The 15,480-nt window shown below is 48.0% G+C and overlaps 1 protein-coding gene across 1 annotated transcript in view; it reads right to left on the bottom strand.

The window, feature by feature from the left end:
• LOC144123016 (uncharacterized) overlaps positions 1 to 15,480 on the bottom strand; it is a 55,492-nt gene that overhangs the window by 25,286 nt on the left and 14,726 nt on the right. Inside the window, exons 2-4 of the mRNA XM_077655943.1 lie at positions 15,082 to 15,266; positions 12,409 to 12,518; positions 3,525 to 3,811 (exon numbers count right to left, since the gene is read on the bottom strand). Of these exons, the coding sequence (XP_077512069.1) occupies positions 3,525 to 3,811; positions 12,409 to 12,518; positions 15,082 to 15,266 (582 nt within the window). The remainder of the gene's footprint in view (positions 1 to 3,524; positions 3,812 to 12,408; positions 12,519 to 15,081; positions 15,267 to 15,480) is intronic.

Genomic DNA, 15,480 nt, shown 5'->3' on the forward strand with positions numbered 1-15,480 from the left:
GGGAAGCAGGAAGTCTGCACTCGACGATAGATTATGGACTTGTGTCACATAGGATGTAGAATATATTAGAGGTAATGAGCATAAATGAACATGGTTCCAGAAGTCTAAGTAGTGACCACAAACATATCAAGTTGAGTTTCAGAAGAGAAACCAGTGTAGGACCGAAGCGAGATGAACAATCAGAGGTGAATTTTTACTCAGAAAAGCAATTGGATGCAGCACCCATACAAATTGAGAAAGTAAGTTTTGAGGATTATGAAACAGAATGGACTTATACTAAATTAACTCGATTACTTGAGCTAGAGCTAGCTAAGGTGCGATTCAAGCCAAAAGGGAAAAGACGCAAACCCAAGAGTGCGTGGGATGAGGTGGTCAAGAAGGCAATAAAGAAACGCCAGGAAGCGTCCAGGGAACAAAGATATTCCAAAAAGAGGGGAAACCAGAAGCTGACAGACAGAAAATGGCTACCTTCATAAAGTGTAGAAGGGAAGCATCATATTTGATTAATGAGAAAATTATAAGAAAGGGTGCCCAATGGATATTAAAAGTAAATAAAAAGGAAAGAAAAGCAGCATACAAATTCTAGAAACATCTAAATAGAATGAGTAATAAGACTGCGCTAAAGCAAATATTTCTTGTTAGAGATCAGGGTTTTCGACTAGAAAGGAATGAAGCAATGAAACACATTGAAACAAGGATGGCAGAAAAATTTAAAGAAATGTTGCACATAATTTATCGAAGGAGGATAGACCGGTTACTGCAATTCCTTCACTTGAGCAAAGAGAGTGGGAAAGGACAGGGAAGAAGGTTTCTAGTGACACGTCGACAGGACCAGATGGTATTCCGGTTGTGTTAACAAAGACTCTAGGAGCAAAACCCAAGCAAACATTAATAGAGGTAGTGAACAAAATGACAGTGGATGTCAAATCCCCCGATGAATGGCAATTAAGTAGAATGAAAATGATATATAAGGGAAATGGACAAAAAGCTGAATTAAGCAACTACCGTCCCATAACAGTGACATCTGTGGTTTTCAGGTTGGTGATGCATATTACGAAGTACAGAGTGCAGGCTTGGGTGGAGAATGAGGGGGTGCTAGGGGAGCTACAAAATGTGTTCCAGAAACAAAAGAAGTCGGAGGTCGGAGACAATCTGTTTTCATTGACGCAGTATATGGGGATTGCTTAAAAGGAACACAGGTCACTATGGCTAGCACTTCTGAATATCGACCGCAGCGGCGGCCTAGTGGTCGAGCATCCGCCTCGCATGCGGGACGTGCGGGGTTCGATTCCCAGTGCCGGCGGGTACCAACCGGTAATGCAATGGGTACGAGCTTTCCCTGGCCTGGTGCTCGGCTTAATCAGGGTGAAGTGCTTGGGAATTGGGTCTTTGACCCCATCTTGAGCAAACGAAAACACCTTGTGTCATGGCGTTCTTTGGCCGCAGATGCCCTTGCGCCATAAAAAATAACCTGTCATCATCTGGATGTCAGGGGAGCTTACGACAACGTTATTGCAGATGATTTCATTGATAATGGGCACATTGAATTTGGATTATGGAGTAATTATTCTTTTATTATATATATATATATATATATATATATATATATATATATATATATATATATATATATATATATATATATATATATATATATATATATATATATATATATATATATGGGCACATTGGATGTGGATGATGGAGTAATTGTTCATTTCATTTCACACACACACACATATATATATATATATAGAGGTAGCAGAGTGCTTAAAAAATGGGAATAAAATGTAACGGGGCCTGCAGATATAGAGCGGGGGCTTAGGCAAGGATGTCCCCAGTCTCCTTTTTTGTTCATGTTGTACCTGCTAGGCTTAGAGACCAAACTAGAGAGGAGCAGACTAGGCTTCAACCTTCCTATTTTCAGGCAAGGAGAATGGATTAAACAGTCATTACCGGGACTAATCTACGGGGATGATATAGTGCTAATGGCTGACAACAATGAAGATTTGCAGAAGTTAATTACCATCTGTGGTAAAGAAGGAGATAGATTTGGTTTGAAGTTTAGTAAGAAAAAATCTGCATTCATGATATTTATTGATGAGGGGGCGAGCATAGATTAGAGGAGTTCACGCTAGAAGTAGTGGATGAGTACAAATATCTTGGGGTGTGGATGAATAGCGTTGCTGAGTATCTGACAGAGCATGGAAATATTGTGATCAATACAGCTAGAAGGAATGCAGCTGTCATGAAATTACAAAAGGTATGAAGTGGTAAGAGAAATCTGGAAAGGGGTGACGGTTCCTAGTCTGACTTTCGGCAATGTGGTACTATGCATGAGACCAGATGTTCAAGCAAGGTTAGAAATCAAACAACGCGGCACAGGGAGGCTAGCTTTGGGAGCACATGGCAATACACCAAATCAGGGGGTACAGGGTGATATGGGCTGGGCGTCATTCGAGAGCAGTAAGATAGCACTTGAGGAACGATTGAAAAAAATGGGGGGAAAGCAGTTGTCTAGGAAAGTTTTCGGGTACCAGTACATAAGGAATGTTGACACGAAATGGAGGTAGCGAACTTGAAAATTGGCAAGCAAATATCTGGACAGCTGTAGGGGGCAAATCACCAATAATCGGTTAAGAAAAGATGAAAGAAACAGAAAGAGCTCTGTGGAAAACAGGGTTGGTGACGAAATTGGCACTGGGAACATACAGGATCCTTAAGAAGGAAATTGCCAAAAATATCAATGATAATTATAGGGAAGCTCTTTATTGTTTGAGGCCAGGACGGGAGTTTTGCGGACTAAGAAATGTAGAGTCAGGTACCACGAGATAGATACGTTGTGGTGTACTTCTGGAGAGGGGGAGGAAACGGCTCAACACTCGATATTTTTCTGTAAAGGGCTTGCCCTACAGTGGAAAGCAGCGGGGCTGATTTATTCAAAGCATTGTGGTTGAAGGACAGTAAAGGAAAAGTAGATTTTAAGCGGGTAGAACTAACCAAGCGAAGGTGGTGGCTAAAATCAAGACAAGAGTAAAATTTCACAAGTCATGGTTAGGTGGCTTGAACCACCGACCGTTTTAAAGGATTCAGCCTTATCCATCCATCCAACCACCCTGCGCACGCGCCGGCCGCATCGGGACCAATCAGAGCGCGCTCACCGCCGGTGGTCGGGCTCCCGGTACTCCGGGAACGGTAACGGTAGCACGGTACACGGTATGCTAAATGTGTTAAGCATACCGTGTACCGTGTTACCGTTGCCTTGACCGCAGTACCGGAATCCCGCCCACCGGCAATAAGCATGCGTTGATTGGTACCGATGCGGAAGGCTTGAGCGTAGCTGCCGGGTACCTTGGCGCCATCTGGCGGCCTCTAGGCGATCGTCGCATGGCAGTGACGGCACGCGGGCTTCCGGTACTGCGGTCACGGTAAAGTTAACACGGTACACGGTATGCTAAAGTGCCTAATGCCTCTTTCCGAGGTGCCACCGCGTCGGCACGGCAGTTGTCAGGACAGGCACTCACCGAGCAGTACGTTCAAGAAGAACGTGCGCACCGGCACATCGCAGGCGAACAACCACATCAAAGTTGTGAGTCCTCCTATCAGTATTGTTGTGTGGCCTGACATCTCGATGGCGGCCAGCACGTGCCTGTACTTGGTCAGCGGCGACTTCTGGTAAGCTTCCAGGTGTAACTGCGACGAGACGACCGCGTCCACACCGCGAGGGGATTTGGGTTCCCGTCCCGGAGGGGGAAGCCCTTCAGACTCGCCGCCATCCTCGCGCAAGACGTGACCTGCCGGCACAGGAGCGCTGATCTCGAGAGAAACGAAAAAACTGTCAGGGTTTTGACTTCGCTAAGGATATAATAGTGAAAAAGGAATCCTAAATTATGAACGTCATATTTTTCCAATAGCCCGGGCCAAAATTAGACTTTCGCATCGCGTTGGGTACTCTCAATTATGGCGGGACATTGATTTTGGCACCAATCGCGGGAGGACAAATTTTGGAGTTGGGTGGGCCTAATTTTGGGGGTGAGCCGAGGTCAAAAGCCAAACACCGCGCTACGATGGTGGACCAGCGTGGTCAAGGTAAACCTTGTAGGCAGGGTACAGCTTATGCAGCTTATAGTTGCTGTTGCTATATGAATCACAAGGTCATTTCAATGTCATCTGGAGGGACGCAATCGGAGATCGAGTTCTGCATAGAGTAAAGCTTTCGCTTTAAAATAGGATTACATGGTTAAAGGGGTACAGACACAAAGTTCTGGGGTTTCCATTGCTAGTGCAAAAGCACTGCTGCCTGCACTCCCTGGGTTTCAGCGGTTTGTGTGTATGTGTGTGAAACCTCAGAGTATAGCAATTGTATCTGGCTCACTGGGTCAAAGGACGCCACAATCGCGCTGTGAGAACGCGGTAACGTCCACCTACAAATTGAAGGCAGTTGTGTGCCTTTCCTTTTCTTAAAAGCATCGGAAGGCTTAGAATCCGTTCATTCTGAGGAATGGAAAGGCGCAAAATTGGCTCCCTGAGTCACTAGACACCTCAAACACGCTTTGAGGTACATGGCGATTGTGTCCACCTGGAAAAAACCGTGCTTTCGCATTATGTTTACATAATAACAATGCACATACGCCAATCATTTTTTTTTGCCCTGAATGAATACGGGCCAAGTGATAGCGAAAATGAGCTCTAGACACCAGTGCGCTCTAGACACCCTACTAACGATTTTGAACCGGCACTTTGAGTCTCGGTCGGCGCCAGCGCTAAAGTGTACTGCCTTGATATCATAGTAAACCGGCCACCCTGGACTACCACGACACAGTTGACGTCGGGGAAGCCGGCAAGCACTGGCTTTTCCTGTGAACACCCATTGGGTTTGATGACGTCACAGTAATTGGGGCAAGGGAACCTTGGCGTCACTCGGTGCGATTGGCAATGTAGAGCGGCTCCTCGGATAAGAAAAACATTAAATTACATTCAATTCTCAAGAGCCCTCCCCCCCCCCCCCCCCACATCTTACGAAACCTTGGCCTACTGCGGAAATCGACCGATCTGCTACACCTGTGGTCTGCCCGGCCATGTTGCGCGGCTTTGCCGCCAGCGCATTCTCCTCTCGAACTGATCTGCGCTCCTACCCGTACAATGCCGAACCAGCCTCGCCGAGAAGGCCGCCCGGTCCCCCCTTTGCGTCCCCAGATCGCCAAATTTACGCCACTCGCCGATCGCCTTCCCCTCGTCGTCGTTCCCCTTCTCAGATGCTGCGACGTTCTAACTCTGTCCTTGAGGGAAACTAACAGCGGCAGTTCCTGGGGCAAGAAGTGCGCTTATTTCGAACTCAAGTCCTCCGTGTCGTCCCTCTAATGTAATCGCACTGTTCGTGGAAGGCGCCGCAGTTCTTTCTCTCGTCGACAAGGGTGCTGCAGTATCCGTCATTCCGCGCGAAAGAAGCGCAAAATTGTCCATATTTTAGATTTGGCTCAAAAAATTTATAAGTTAAGACAACTCTTAAACAGACGAGGGGTGACCTTTTTCTGAAAAAAAATATTTTCTCCAAATATCCTGCTCCGAATTGTAAGAAATCGCCTTAATCTGCACATTTTTAGAAAACTGTTCTTCCGGAGCCATTCCTTCCTGAAATGACTGTCTCCGGGTGTAGTACAGTTTTGAGATGCCATGTCGTTCCCCAAAAGAACTACGGATGATGCCATTTTATTTCAAAATGGAAACGCTTTAGAGGACAAAAATATCAAGATTTCCGCCTTTTTAAAAGTAAATTTGGAGCCTAATTTTGAGACAGGACTTTTTTTTACATTATCGTCTGAAACCTTGTTAGAGCACAGAGCACTGTTTGCGCTGAAGTTAAAAACAGCTCTTGCATTATTATTTATCTGAATTGCAAATATCTCGATTTCTGCATTGAGGGGCAGAAAACGCTATGTGGGCAATGGCGCGTTACAAAACAGATATAGCCACATGGTCAACCAATTCATTATTTTCATACGCAAAAATCAGAAAAGTACTTGGTTTTGTTGGCGAGATTTAACTGTCAAAAAAGAAGTCGAGTCGGTGTGGCAACCAAGCAGCTACCCTCCTGGCAACGTGGGAGTGCCCACTACGGCCGAGTGAAGCACGCTGTCAATGTCTCTACCTAAACTTATTACATAACCGCTGTCGCTCATACTTGTTTTACACAGCGGTAACCGTGGTGTCAATTTTTTTTCTCATCAAGTTATTTCTTCCTTGAAAGGATCCTTCTACCTCCTAGTTTTTTTTTCTTCTCAGAGGCAAAGCAATTCACAAAGTCGGTACATTGCGCGCTGTGTTTACCAGAGTAAAATGAAGGGCTACGCGTCTTCTCATCCGCACGTTATGGAAATACTGAACATAGAGACGTAAAAGACTACACACATAATGCAAGGGACTTAGGCGGAAATCTCAAATGGCATTTTAGTCAAAATCACCAGAATTATGTGCGAAAATCTGGTGTAGAATTTTCAACTGGCCATAGCTACACTCTAGGCTCTGGAAAAAAAAAACTTCAAAAGAACCAAGGGGGGGGGGGGGCGTATAGTACGTACGGTTCTGTAGACGGGAACATGCAATCACTAGGCCTAACTCCGCTCATTGCAAAGCGCTGCTGACCAGGGCAGGCGAGAACGGAAGGCGCACGCCGGAAAGAGCAGCCAGGCTTTGCTTTCCGAGCATGCGCATTGTGACGTCGATTCTCGATGACCCACGTGGAAGCGCTTCGCAAAGCGCGGCAGCCACGTGATCGCATGATCCTTTTAAAAATGGAGCGTACTATACACCATCACGCAGCACCCGGGGCTGCTTGATGCACGCGCGCACACCAAGGCGCACACAAAGGGCATGTTCGTAAATGTCGTGATTCATGTGCTACTCCTCTTACTACTGGAAAAGTTAATAAATGTTCACACAGGCGAGCGTTTCATGCAAAATGGCTGCCTGGGCTTTGAGACCCCTGCTTAAAAAAAGTATAAGCGTTGATAACTGCAGGGGTTGGTATACATGGTGCAGGCATTCAAAGCGGTTGCAAATGCTGGCGGGTAGGTTATGGCGCCGATATGCTGTGGAGGGCATTCCAGTTCGTTGCTTCTCGTTCAAAAAATGAATTGGTTAAAGGAGTGGCCTCTGGGCACGCGTACATGAAGCGGATAACCAATGCGAGGTGATTTACCTAGTGAAAGTGCGTAGATATTTGGTTCCTGTACGTCTTAGTGGCGAATAAAAGAACTTGTGAAACAGGGCAAGGCTGGAAATGCGACAGCGAGTTGAAAGATTAGACAAACAATTTAAAAGCATGAGGAGCTTATGCATATTTGACTTTTAACTCAGTGAATTTTTCACGTTTTCTTTATGTGATCATTTTCTTGCAGAGAAACTCACAATTTGTTTTGTTTTGATTTCTGCTGCTGGCTTTTTATATATTTTTATCTTGCAAATTATACGCAAGCCATTCTGTTGCTAACACGTCGGTGAAAATTTGCTATTCGCTTACCTCTTCCTGATAAGTTGCGATTTCTCCCACGCTTCGGATGATATACGCAAGAACCCCCATGAAGGTCGCTCAACTGCGGCCATCTTACGTGTTGGCCAATTTTTTTCCCCACGGGTCATTTTACATAGGGTAGTCCTAAGCCGGTTTTCTAGCAGGGTGCTCAACTGCCCGGGGAGCAACCTGCTCAGGTTTCTGTATATATTGTCACGCGTGAATGCGGAAGATCACTGCTCACAAGAGACAGTGGCGGGCTTCGACGAACTTCTTGACCACAGCTCCAGATCGCTTCTTCTTCTTCATCTTTTGAGGTGGCGCGTGCTAGCGGAATGCACCGTGTCACTGGCCCCCCGGAAAGAAAGAACATCGTCCCGATGCGTAGCCTGTGTGTTTTTTTTTTAAAAGTTCACTAGGGAAAGCATGATGTGCGCGCGAGAGTCCAGCTCTACCGCTATCGCTCGTAGTAAGGCTTGAGACGGAAAATGTGTACCACCTCAGGGTGCAGAGACCGCCAGGATTTCTGAAATCCGTCAGAAACCACCTCGTATTTAAGGTCTGCAATTGGCCTGATCACTTTGTAGGGTCCAAAATACCGGCAGAGGAGCTTTTCAAGTCCGCGTCGGCGGATTGGAAACCGGACCCACACACTGTCTCTTGATGTGTACCGAGCATCACGGCGTCGGAGGTTACAGTGTTGGGAATCTCGGCATTGTTGATCGATAATACTCTCTCTGGCCAGCTGACGAGCATCTTCAGCGAGGTGCAAGAAGGTGTGAAGATCCGCATTCGGGTCGATGTCGTCCACATGCGGTAACATGGCGTCCAACATCGTGGTCACGTCGCGGCCGTAAACGAGACGGAACAGTGGCGTGTTTGTCGTTTCTTGTACGGCCGTATTGTACGCGAAGGTCACGAATGGGAGCACTTCTTCCTATGTTCTGTGCTGAACGTCGACATATATTGAGGGCATGTCACCTAGCGTTTTGTTTAATCGTTTCGTTAAACCTTTAGTCTGACGGTGGTAGGACGTCGTCTTTCGGTGGTCTGTATGACTGTGGTGTAAAATTTGCTGCAGGAGGTCAGCCATGAATGTTGTACCCAAGTCGGTGATTAGGATCTCCGGTGCACCCGCAACGTTCCAACGACTGATGGACACAGTTCCGCAGACCTGAAGTGGCAGACATGCTTCGTCTACGTTGATGACGCGGTTTTGCTCGCACCAACATCCGAGGAGCACCTTCGGCGCCTCGAAGTTGTGCTGCAAGCCATAAAGTCTTCTGGGCTAACGTTAAAAAATGAGAAATGTCACTTTGCTTACACTGAGCTAAAGTTCTTGTGTCACGTCGTCAGTTAGGAAGGAGTTCGGCCGGACCCAGGCAAAACCAAAGCTATTGCCAATTTCCCTCCACCGCAGGACCAAAAGGCAGTCCGCCTCTTTCTGGGATCATGTGCCTACTACCATCCCTTTGTGAAAGATTTGGCTCGAATCGCTGAACCCCTGACGCGTTTGACGAGGACAGACACGCCTTTCACGGGTATGCCCCTCAAGCACAAGCATTCGAAACTCTCCAACGACACCTGCAAGCACCTCCAGTTCTGGCTCACTTCGACGAAAACGCAGATACGGAGCTTCATACTGACGCAAGCAACGGCGGCCTGGGTGCCGTTCTGCTTTAAATCCACAGCAGTCGAGAACGAGTCATCGCTTACGCCAGCCGCTCTTCGTCTCACGCTGAAGCTAACTACTCAGCGACTGAGAAAGAGTGCCTAGCGATAGTGTGGGCGACGTCGAAATTTCGTCCCTACCTTTATGGATAACGTTTTACTGCAGTTACGGACCACCATGCTTTGCGTTGGCTCGCGACCCTCAAAGATCCGTCAGCCCGCCTTGTCAGATGGAGTCTGCGCCTTCAAGAATACGACATGACAGAGTTGTAGAAGTCCGGCCGGAAGCACTCGGACGCCGGTTGCCTCTCGCGCGCCCCGGTCGAATCTCCAACGGAGGACGGTAACTACGACGACATCTACTTAAATGCGATGTCACTCGTGAATGCGGGACATCACAGATCACAAGTTGCAGCGGTGGACTTCGGCGAACGTCTTGACCACAGGTCCAGATCGCTTCTTCTTTTGAGGCGGCGAGTGCGTATATATATATATATATATATATATATATATATATATATATATATATATATATATATATATATATATATATATATATATATATATATATATATATATATAGTCACCGACAAACGGGGGAAGTACTCAAACCAGGTTTAATTAGACGTGCTGGGAGTGCAAGACAGCAGGGAGCTCGAGCGCGGAAGAAGACGAATCCCTTAGCCCCTCGAGTGCGCAAGGCATGGCAAGTCCCATCTAAAACAGTTCGGCCGCGGTATAGCGCCACTGGATTGCTTGGTACTGTGGCATTACTCCCCCTCTCCGAAGGGCAACGACTCGGTGCCGCAACAATGAAAAGCAAGAAGGCAAAGGACGGCGAGTGTTCCGGCGGCTGGTGTAGATGCGCCTGAAGCGCTAGCGGGCGTGGTAAGGCTTCATCCGTGCGACATGGATGACTTCGGGGGTCGGCCGTCTAGAGGAGCGAACTGTTTCCTGGGGGAGAAGTTCATAGTTCACCTCACTGACTTGGCGGAGTACCTCGTAGCGGCCAAAATATCGGCGCAGAAGCTTTTCTGAGCGCCCACGCATGCGGATTGGGCTCCAAACCCAGACTTGTTCGCCGGGCTGGTAACTAACAGCTCGGTGGCGGAGGTTACAGCGGCGAGCGTCGAGGGCTTGCTGGTGTCGGATGCGCTGTCGGGCGAGTTGGCGGCGGCCTCGGCCTGACGAACGAATTGGGCAGCACGCATAATAGATAAGGTACTACTAGTCGGAAGCAACATGGCGTCCAGCATGGTTGTGGCTTCGCGACCGTGCACTAAACGAAATGGAGTGAATCGTGTCGTTTCTTGTAGAGCAGTGTCCAGCAATCCTAGGCCAGTAGTACCTTTGGCGTATCCGCGCCAAACTGCGGGAAAAACCCAGGTGACCAGAAGATGGGTTATCATGGCACGCCTGCAGGACTTTGTCGCGCAATGCCGCAGGTACGAGGAGCAGATAGGCAGCTTCCGTCGGGTTGCAGTTTTTCTTATACAGAACGCCATCGCGCAAAAAGAATGACGACAGTCCACATGAGAAGATTCGCGGGGGTGACGAAGCGCTTCTTTCAAGATACTCAATGAGGGGCCGTAGTTCACTGTCGTCCGTATGGTGTTGAGTGAGGACGGACGTGGAGATGGCTCCGGGAAAAATAGAATCGTCGTCGGGATCAGCTCGGTTATCTTCGATAGGAGCACGAGACAGACAGTCGGCATTATTGTGCTTCCTACCGGACTTATAAACGATGGTGACATCGAACTCATAAAGGCGAAGGCTCTAGCGTGCAAGCCGTCCCGAGGGATCTTTGAGGTTCGCCAGCCGACAAAGCGAATGGTGATCACTGACAACTCTAAAAGGGTGGCCGTATAAATACGAGCGAAATTTTGTCACTTCCCACAGAATTGCCAGGCATTTTTTTTCAATAGTGGAATAGTCCGCCTCCGAACGTGACAAGGTGCGGCTTGCGTATGCGACGACACGTTCGATACCATCCTGCCACTGCACAAGGATCGCACCAAGGCCGATGTTGCTGGCGTCGGTGTGCAATTTAGTGTCGGCTGACTCATCGAATTGGCCAAGGATGGGCGTACTCTGGAGACGAGAGCGAAGGTCTTCGAAGGCCTGTTGTTGCTCCTGGCCCCAGAGGAACGGTTCGGTATCTTTCGTGATGAGGGTAAGGGGCTCAGCGATCTGGGAGAAGGTCGGCACAAAACGCCGGTAATAGGCGCAGAGACCCAGAAAGCGGCGCAAACTGCGCTTATCGGTTGGCACGGCAAAAGCAGCGACGGAGTCTCGCTTATCGGGGTCAGGGCTGACTCCCTTAGCGCTCACGATTTGGCTGAGAGATTTCAACTCCTGGAAGGCGAAGTGACACTTTTCGGGCTTGAGGGAAAGACCCCAAATATGTCGCCGACAAACGGGCGAAGCACACAAACCAGGTTTAATTAGACGTACTGGGAGTGCAAGACAGCAGGGAGCTCGAGCGAAGAAGAAGACGAATCCCCTAGCCCCTCCAGTGCGCAAGGCATGGCAAGTCCCATCTAAAACAGTTCGGCCGCGGTATGGCTCCACTGGATTGCTTCGTACTGTGGCAATATATATACACCTAGAGGCCTGCCCACCGTGTCAGGCGGCATTTATTTATTAGGGGCTGCTCAGAAAGGCCAACCTGGGTCGCAATCGAACCCAAGCATCCCACGTCCCACCGATGGAAGCAGCTGCCAGAGAAGAGCAGTGGCGCATCGACTGTCCGCTGCACCACTGCGCGAGGAGCGGTATAGGAAGATTCCCAGGGATATATGAATGTGGAGGATGACCAATTCCGCATATCTGGGCATTACCTCATTCTCGCTATCCGAACAACTGTCATCGGTGAACACTGGGTCTCACCACCAGAACCGAAGTGAAAACAGAACTGCTTGCGCACCTGATTGGCATAAGGCACCGCTACGCTAATCGATCGTGATTTTTCCCCACACGTCATTTTGCACAGGTATACTCCTAACCGCAGCCACAGTTTGAAGAGATACGAAAGCTCCCGAGAAGGTAACACCGTAGCTCTCGTCATGATTTACTCGCACTCCAAAGTTGTCGTAACTCTGCTCACACATAACCGGCTACATTCTGCAACCTGGCTCGAGGCTCGCGCAGTCTTCATTCGTACGTGCAGTGAGGTTTGTGCGGGTTCGATGTAGGGTTTGTGAACGAGTCACACGATGCTCACTCACCTTCCCGTCGACGTGGCACTCGCACCGCTCTTGGCGGAGCCGAGCGTCCCACGCGTCGACGCCTCTCTAGTGGCACTCAGGCCTGTTGTGGGACGCCTCTGCAGCGCGAACTGCATGAAAATATTCACCCAACTGCTCGTCACGTGTCCTCCTGAGACCCGAAATGCCGCGCTGCCGATTTTTGTCAAACGGTTAGCAAATGGAGTTTGCTTGGATGAGTGTCTTCCTTTACAATAAATTTTATCTTTGGAGAGAAAAATGAGCAATACGCAGATATTTGTGAAATTTCAGAAGCGCAGAGAAACATTAAAGCTCCCGCTTCGCTCAAATGTGCGTTTATGCTCTTCTTTGCACTGATTCAGGTTCTGTTATGCTCAAAAGCTCTCTACGGCCACTTAAAATGCAGTTGAAAAATCGTTTTTTTACCACTTCTATAAAAAGCGCTCGCGCAGTCTCCCACCTTTTTAAGAGCTCCTAAAGGGGCGGAAAATGATTCGACTGTGATCAAACTCGCTATATGGCACCACGGGTTACAAACGTTTCAGCTAAATGCATTTTTAAGATGCTAAAGCTCGTTCCATTGCTGCCGCACTTGCGATCGCGTGGTCGTATAGGCTAGAAAGATTTGCTGCAAATATGTTCAGAGAGATATATCAACGTCCATTTACGGCGCTTCATTAAGCATACCGCGCATCGAGCCGCATTGATCATGTCCGTATTACGCATCGTGCTTTAGAACTCTAATTGTGACAAAATGGTCTGTCCGAACACGCAAGAATTTCGATCGTGCTGTTATTGGGCTGTGTCCTCGACAAAGTTTTCAGTGGTACTTAAAGACGACGTGATATCGTAAAGATACGGGGCCGTGCGAAGTACTGCCGTAATTTTACGACAAAAAAAAAAATTCGAGACCACTGCGGCTACCCGCATTGGAGGAATGCGAACGCATGGACGTCTACTCGGCATGCGTCGCCTGTATTTGCTCCTCTTTGCCTCTATTTGCTCCTCTTAGCCTCTATTGCCCCTATTTGACTGAGAATTAGTGCAATTCGTCTAATTCCCACAACGCTTCGTTCCAAAATATTCAAATTTGGCGCCTTGCATTGGCTCCGCCCACATTTTCGGTCACGTGGTACTATAATTCCGGCTTTTCAAATCTGGCGCCACATTTGCTTTGGCCACGGCCAGTTTCTGCACATTTTCGGCCATAATATTATTTTTTCGCCGCACCCTAACATTATTCTCCTCCGATTATAGGCACGTTTTAGACGTTCTTTTTTACTAGTTCCACAACTGGCTGCGGAGACGTTTTAATGACATGAATCCACCGACATGGGCTGGTAAACCTTTCGCTTTGAAAGAAGTAACACCATCCTTCGCCCTAATGGCGCGAGTAACATGTAAAGTTCCAATTTCTAACTCCCTTTCTTCCCGCGCACACGCCCCCATTGCTTGAACACTATTGCCTGCTTCCTCCATGGACCGGCTATTTTGAGTTACGACATATTATGACGCCCTTTTCCCCGCTGAACATCGTTAGCTGTAACATATTTCTTCGCTATTTCAAAGGAAAGAGTTTAGAGAACTACTCGACGGTCTGTCCCACCTTGGGAGGATAGCATCGTAAAGGCCCTGTACTAATTTGTCCCACTCTCTGATAGAAGCGCTCCGCTATTACACTTTTGCTCAGGCAGCGACGAAGATGCAAATGTATCGAAAAGATGCTAGAGCTTGTGTCGCTCATGTCCCTTCTTCGTCGACTACATTTGTGTACTTCTACCAATAATGCTCATGAAGAGCCAAAAAGGCTATTTTTAATTATGCGACAATGACAACTTATTTCGACAACGAGGCCGGACTGAGGGAATCGGCGTAGATTGGTTGGCAGTAGTGCCAGGCAACCATGCGCTGTCGTGAGCCATGCCAGGGACAAGCGCGAGGAGGGAGCCGAACCGGGATGCCCCTCGTGTCGTCGCCATCTACGGACGGTGCAGCATGTGCTGCGTGAAACTGGTACTGATGCTACAAAATCACGCCTATTCGCTGACCCATTCCTGCTATCACTTCTGCTAAACATTCCTGCTACTAAACATTCCTGCTAAACATTGAACCTATAAGTTTCCTTTGTGTAGCTCGCTGCGGTGTCGTCAATTTATTCGAACCTTTATAGTTAGCCGCGACGTTCCTGCTCCGTACGTGAGTACCGGCAAGGTACCACTGTTATATGTTCTATTAAAAACTATTTTCTAATGAAACGAGCGTTCCACACACTGCCAGCGATAGGACTACTTATTCCGTTCAAAAATAAAAAGCCAGGTACACATCACGATTTCGGATGCCGCTAGTAAGAGCCCTAGTAAGAAATATAATTTCGCAAACCTGAAGTTATATGCCGCATTTCGGTAGACAATATCTCAGTTACGACAAAGCATGTATGAATGAATAACGAGCGATATCGCGGATAAATAGCGGCCGCTTTGAAGCACAGTGGTAGGGACCCCACAGAGCTGTAGTTTCTTTAGGCTTTTACACTTTAAATACATGGTTCTGGCTGACTGAGGGGTGAATATTTTCTTACTTGAGAGTAAATGTATAGCAATTGAGCAGGCAAAAAGTGCAGAGCGACACTGATATTACTCTAGAAGCCACACCATATAAGTCATGAATCCTTACCGTGCGGCGGACGCGCCGATAGTAGTCCTCGTGAAGTTTACGGAAGGCCGGGAAATCCGTTAAAGCAGGAAACTCGCGAGGATAGCGGCACGGAACCCGGAAGATGGGAGCTTTCTTAGAGGCCAAGGCCTCCAAGCGCTCCCTCTGCCACTTTTTCCATTCATTTCTCCCAGAGGAGACGCCCACTGCAAGGTTAAAGCGCACCAGATAAGGTCTAGTCCGCGTAGCCATGCTCTAGCTATCACGACGATCTACGAGGCACAGAGGTCGGAGGAACAATACAAACAGAAGCTGATGTGCCTCCAACTGTTCGGGGCCGTATTCAATGAGCAGACTATTTTAAAATGGCCAGTTTCCGTCCGTCTATTCCTCTGTCATTGGTTACTCATATATACCAGC

This window comes from Amblyomma americanum, chromosome 3 (genome assembly GCF_052857255.1).
Source record: "Amblyomma americanum isolate KBUSLIRL-KWMA chromosome 3, ASM5285725v1, whole genome shotgun sequence".
Taxonomy (NCBI): Eukaryota; Metazoa; Arthropoda; class Arachnida; order Ixodida; family Ixodidae; genus Amblyomma; species Amblyomma americanum.